General features: G+C 41.8%; 1 protein-coding gene across 3 annotated transcripts in view; it reads right to left on the bottom strand.

Moving 5' to 3' along the window:
- Nucleotides 1-1,204: 1,204 nt before the first annotated feature.
- Nucleotides 1,205-5,795, bottom strand: part of FBXO21 (F-box protein 21) — a 39,273-nt gene continuing 34,682 nt past the window's right edge. For 2 of the 3 annotated variants that reach the window (XM_019506675.1, XM_019506673.1), the window contains one exon: nt 1,205-1,918. In XM_019506675.1, coding sequence (XP_019362220.1) covers nt 1,740-1,918 — 179 coding nt within the window. In that variant the 3' untranslated portion in view covers nt 1,205-1,739. The remainder of the gene's footprint in view (nt 1,919-5,795) is intronic. The other variant, XM_019506674.1, reaches the window with a different exon arrangement.

The following is a 5,795-nucleotide window of genomic DNA, read 5'->3' as shown; positions in this document are numbered from 1 at the left end:
TCCTGCCCCCCACCCTCCCCTTCATTCAGACTGGGCTTATTAGAAATTATTTCCCATAGTGCTGTTTCAGTCATCGTTCCTGTCATCAGCACTAACCACACAGTTCTTCCCTTTGTTGTATCCTCAAGTTTTGAGAACCCAGAAGATCACCAGAACTTCACTGTATAAGAGCACAGGGCACTTGTTAAACATTCAGAAAAATACTGCATGCAGATCAATGATAACCTTGAAAAGAAGTGTGCACAGATTAACGTACAGAGACATTTAAAATTGTACAGTAATAGTGTCATTTTACAATACAGGGTAGGATAACTAGGTCTCACCTCTATAACCACAGAGTAATTAGACACAACGACTGCAGTGTGTTCAGCGTTATCAATTTAGAAACTAAATTACTGTATGTATTTTTCTTACCTTTATAAATACTTCAGCAACTTCACATGTAACTCCTACAGAAACTTAAAAGAAAAACAATCATATACTGTTTTTTTACGTTTTGCATGCATCTACATGAGATGCTACTGTGCAGCAGCACATTAGCATATTAGTTGGTGTTGTGACGTGCTACTGCACAGTACTATTCAGCTACTACAGTCAGGGTCTCATGTAGATGCGCCCTTCTAGGCTTTGCAGGCTCTGTCCATGCAGTCTCCTTACAACTCAGGCTTCTTGAATTCCTGCAGGCAACAGAATCTGGACAAATGTCTCCTTTTCCCCTTCCAAGGGCATTGTTCTTGTTGACAGAAAGAAATAAGACATCAAGATACAGGAAACACCAGCATTGTTTCCCAGATTTGGGTACCTGCTGGCTTTCATGGCACAATCGGACCTGATCACTTAACATAACTAGAGATCACTGTTGAGAGCCTTCATCAGTATGTCACCTGTGAATGACTGTTCCATTAGCAAACTAAAAGTTAAAAAAAAGTTTTAACATCACGAAGACATGGAGAACCTATATGACCAGGTCACTTATTCAACATCATGAAGGGAACCAATTAATAATAGGAAGAAAAATATAGGTTAGAACATGGGCCCAACAAGTTTACTGGGGACGTAGCTAGGAGAAATAGAAAATAGCTAGGAAGTCACCTTCAAAATGATTCTGTTCTGCATCTGTGACACCTAAAAGCATTAATTTTAGCTGGTCGTTTGGAATTACAGTTGAACCTACAACCATATTGAACCTTGCAATTTTTTTTTGTAAGTTCCAGTGCCACTGTGAAGGCTGTTAATTGGAATGCTAACTACCATGAATACCCAGGAAACAATTACTATACAGGTAACAATCATGGAACTTCAGAGACATTAAAACTATTATATACAAAGTATCTATACAAAAATTGCAATTGTGACCAACCTTCCTATCCATAAAATGGGGTTATTTCAGACTAGAGATGTAATATGCTTACATCCTAAATATGGAAAATACATTACCACACTAGTGGTAAAAGCATGACCTAAAAGAGACAACACACTCTATATAGTGACTGTCACTTCAGGACTATTAATGCCTTGCCCTTGACAACCAATATATCCCAAATTAATTGGACTAGTGTAGGCAGATGTAATTGAGTAGTTATTGGATATATGCTATATCACATGTTACAAAGTGCAATGCAATTCTTGGTGTACCAAGCCAGAGGGTCAGCATGAAAATTGGCTTCCATACTCCCATCCACAAAGAGGATACAGCAGCTGTGATAACCCATTTTCTGTCCTTGTGTTCAAGTTAACACTCATTCCTTGCTTGAGCTATAGTTTTTTTGGACTGCTGCACATGTGAGCTCCAAATCCTCAGGATACCTCATCTCCAGCTCAGTGTTTGCTAGGTAGTGTGTGCCTGTAAACTCTGAAAAATAACGGCCAATATCAGGGTGAGGGATTTCATGAGGCTCTGTATTATATTCCAGGTTCTCTGCAGTGAAAGAAAAAAAGAAATTGACACCACATGAATTTGCTGAAATGAAAAGGCTACTTGTTTCTGCTTCTGTTTCATCATGCATTAAATCCTGAAGTTCTAAGAACAGCTACAATAGCTGACCCTTGAAACTAAAAACAAAGAATGAATGCAAATTAATGCAGCTAATCTCTGGGGTCTCATCCACTTGGTTCTCTCAACAGCCTTATTTTGGTTTTGATACCACTGATAAGCAACTATGCCTAAGAACAGAGCTATCTAGAATTATGGCAGAGCACCACAATGCTGACTGGCTCTTGCTCTGATGTCATTTATGGGTAGGGACTACCAAATTCACAGCAGGAGTGGGGTGCACAACAGCTCCTTTAATCTTGGAGATTCCCCTGTGTCCCACCCCCCCCATTTATTGGTGGAGGTGCCCTGCTGCTCACCGCTCACTCCAGATCAGCAGGGAGGCAAAAATTGCAGTTTTCAATATAGCACTATTTTTGCTGCCACGCTGCATGTTGCTGACCGGCAAGGAAGCAAAAACAGCGCCATATTTAAAACCACAGCTTTTGCCTCCCCGTTGATCAGGAGTGAGCAGGGGCCGACCTGCAAAATAAAAGGAGTCACCATGCACCCCTCTGCTCGCTCCTCATCAGTGGGGAGGCAAAAACTGTGGTTTTAAATGTGGTGCTGTTTTTGTCTCCTGTCTGGTCAGCAACAAACAGCGTGGCTGCCAGGGTCCCTCAGTCAATCATCAGCGAGCGGCAAAAAATGGTGCCATATTTAGAAGTGCAGTTTTTGCACACCCTCCCCCGCCCCCATCAGGAGTGGGCAGCGGGCCCCTCCACCAATCAACAGGGGGTGCAGGGCGCACAGGGGAACCTGCAAGATTAAAGGAGCTGCCACACACCCCAATCCCGCCGTGAATTTGGTAGGTCCTTATTTATAGGTGTCACTTTTCTGGACAAAGAAGGGACAAGTTCACCATCTAGGTTCAAAGTAGAGAGAGAGAACAAGGACATCTGGAAGTTAAATCCCAATCCTGCAAGTACTCCAGGCAAGGAGAAGCTACAGAACTGGGCCCTGTCCCCCACAGACAACAGACCAGTTCCCAGAGGGGTGCTTACGCACTGCAAAACTACCTGAGGGTCAGAGCAGCAGCCAAATGTATTAAAACTGCAGGAGGAAGAACATGACGTTGCACTCTGAAGCCTTTGAAGTACACGGTGAGTTTGAGGTAAGCATAGCTGGCCAAAATTAACTTTTAAATATAAATTTCTCAGAATAAGCATGTAGTAAACAAATGTTCACTCTGTACCAAAGTACTGCACCATGCCCTTTTCTCTTGGTAAAAATTACCAGTTAACCACTGCATACAACCAGGTTAAATTTAAAAAAAGAGAAACAACAGTGTTATGCTTAGAAGATGAACCAATGACTCTGACTTTGCTTTGCTAGATGAAAAGCTCTCATTATTCGTGTAATGCAGCACTGCTGTGTAGTGACCAATTGGTGCACGCTCCCTGTGGAGGGCCAGAGTGCTGCAACTTATACTTGGCACTAACTGGTATTGGGAGGAGTGGGGGAGAACAGGGATACAAACTGCACACAGCACTGGATTTGGCTGATCTGTACTGCTTCCTTGGGACACAGACGATCACATGGGAAATGACGCATTCATCCCTCAAGGCAAATCCAGTTTACAAAAGTGAGCGTTTAAAAGTAAAATTAATCTATATGTTTTACTTATTGCAAGGCATCACTTTCCATCACTTTTTATACCTTGCCTCACTGAAGAGCTAAGGCCATGTCATGGTGGTTTTGTTACACTGCCTAACAAAGTATCTTTTTCTTTTACTGAGGAACTTCAGTTTGAGTGAGAGTCTGACTAAGGGAGTTTGGCTGTGCACTGAGCAGTGCAGAACCTCAAACCTCAGGGAATAAAATATGAGGGTGATTTGAGGGATGGGGAGAAAAACAAAGCTAGAAAGCTCACTACTAGACAGCGTGGTTAAGAAGGAATACTAACCAACAATGTTAGAGAAATTACATTTTGCCTGCTCTGGCACAAAGTAAATACAGTGGAAGATAAGAGGGAAGAACTGGGATAACAGAAAGTACCACATTACAGAGCAGGTGTTCTGAAACCAGCAACTAAACTAATAATTCACAGGCAGCACAGCAAAACCCACTCAAAATTACTGATAGCATGTGTAGAAGTTATTTTTGGTCTGATCTGTTAACGTTTTAAAAAACAAGATGCGTTAATTATTCTCCCTGTAGAAACCCGCTCTCCCCCAACCCCCTTCCCTCTCCAGAGCAGAAATTTGAAAGCTATGCAAAAAAATCTGCATGTAGTTTGAAAAAAGCAGTTCAGGACAACCAGGCCCAGAGGAAGTAGGTAATTGCAAGAAAGGACAAAATTACCTTGCAACAAGTTTGATTCTGAGCTCAGAAATTAAAAAACAGAACGAAAACAGAATGCTGTGAAGACTGCCTAGATTGCAGAGTAGCTAGGAGAACCTGGGCGCTGGAATCAGTAGTATAGCTGTGGATATATTTTCTGATGCTTGTACAGACTGCTCAATGCAAAGTAAAATACTTGGGAGATCAAGAACTCCAAATCTCTTTGCATTTTACACCTACTGACCTTTAAAAAAAAGTTCTCTCTCAGTTTTAAAGTTATTTAACATTTGCTTTCACATATTACGTTGCAAAATTATGTTAGACAGCACCCCCTAGTGAAAGAGCTGAATCAAATTTAGTCAAAATAATATTGCTTGCCAAGTTTCATATGCAGTTTTTAAAGTAAAAGAAAAAACCCAGAATCAATCTTCAGAACAGCCCTAAGATGCAGACACCGAATCTCTACTGAACAGACAGAAAATGGAGACAAATGAAGTCAGCCACAGAAGATGACAGGAATTTAGTGTCAAAGGAAAGATTATAATTCAGAAATAGGAGATGGGACCTTCTGACCATCAGAAAATTTCCTTTCTTAGTGCACTGCGTTAGAGAACTGCTGAACAAGTTCAACACAAGTTAGTGGGTAGGAAAATGAATAACTCCATTATATGATTATTCCTATCAGTGTTTTTTCTCCAATTTCCTTTATAAGCAACACAAACAATATACAAAGTCAGGAAATTCAATGATAAAGATGGCACTTCATTTTTCTGCTATTGTACCTATGGAGTGAAATCCACGTGATATGAAATCAGACCTTGTTAAAGGTCTTTTATAGGTTCACAACTCTACTGACAGTTTTTCAGACTACAGTCAAAAATGGAACCTACTCCCCCAAAACGTAGCCAAAGTTTACATGGTAAAAAGTTGACTGCTAATATTTTTACAGAGCTGTGGGCTATACTCAAGTTGGCTTTTGAGTTTATTCTTGATAGCACTGTTCTCACTAAGGAATTATGTGGATACCCCAGAAGTGAGGTAGGTCAGCATAAGATCTAATTATCAGTTTCACTCCTGCTTCAATCTTGAGTAGTTAATGTAATCATAATGGACTGTGGGGTCTTGACCACCTGGGCGATAGCGATCATCGCCTACTGGAATTCACCATCCAGCGCAGGGTGTCAAAGGCCTGCAGCAAGGCAGCAGGCCTAGACTTCAGGAAGGCGGATTTCAATGAGGTAAGGAGACTAGTCGGGGAGGCACTGAGGTCCCGGAGGGAAGGGGAGTTGCGAGTCCAGGAAGAGTGGTCGTTCCTTAAGGAGACGATCCTCCAAGCCCAAATGGTGACAATCCCAACACAGATCACAGGGGGCAAGAGTGCTCAAAAGCCCCCATGGCTCACCAAAAGCATCCAGGAATGTCTCAAAGCTAAAAAGGAGGCGTACACCCAATGGAAGGGAGGGGCCATCACCAGGGAGGA

Source organism: Gavialis gangeticus, unplaced genomic scaffold, assembly GCF_001723915.1.
Source record: "Gavialis gangeticus isolate Ggan-Ray unplaced genomic scaffold, GavGan_comp1, whole genome shotgun sequence".
Classification (NCBI taxonomy): Eukaryota; Metazoa; Chordata; order Crocodylia; family Gavialidae; genus Gavialis; species Gavialis gangeticus.
The sequence above is the reverse complement of the archived record's forward strand: the minus strand, read 5'-3'. Positions and strand labels throughout refer to the sequence as shown.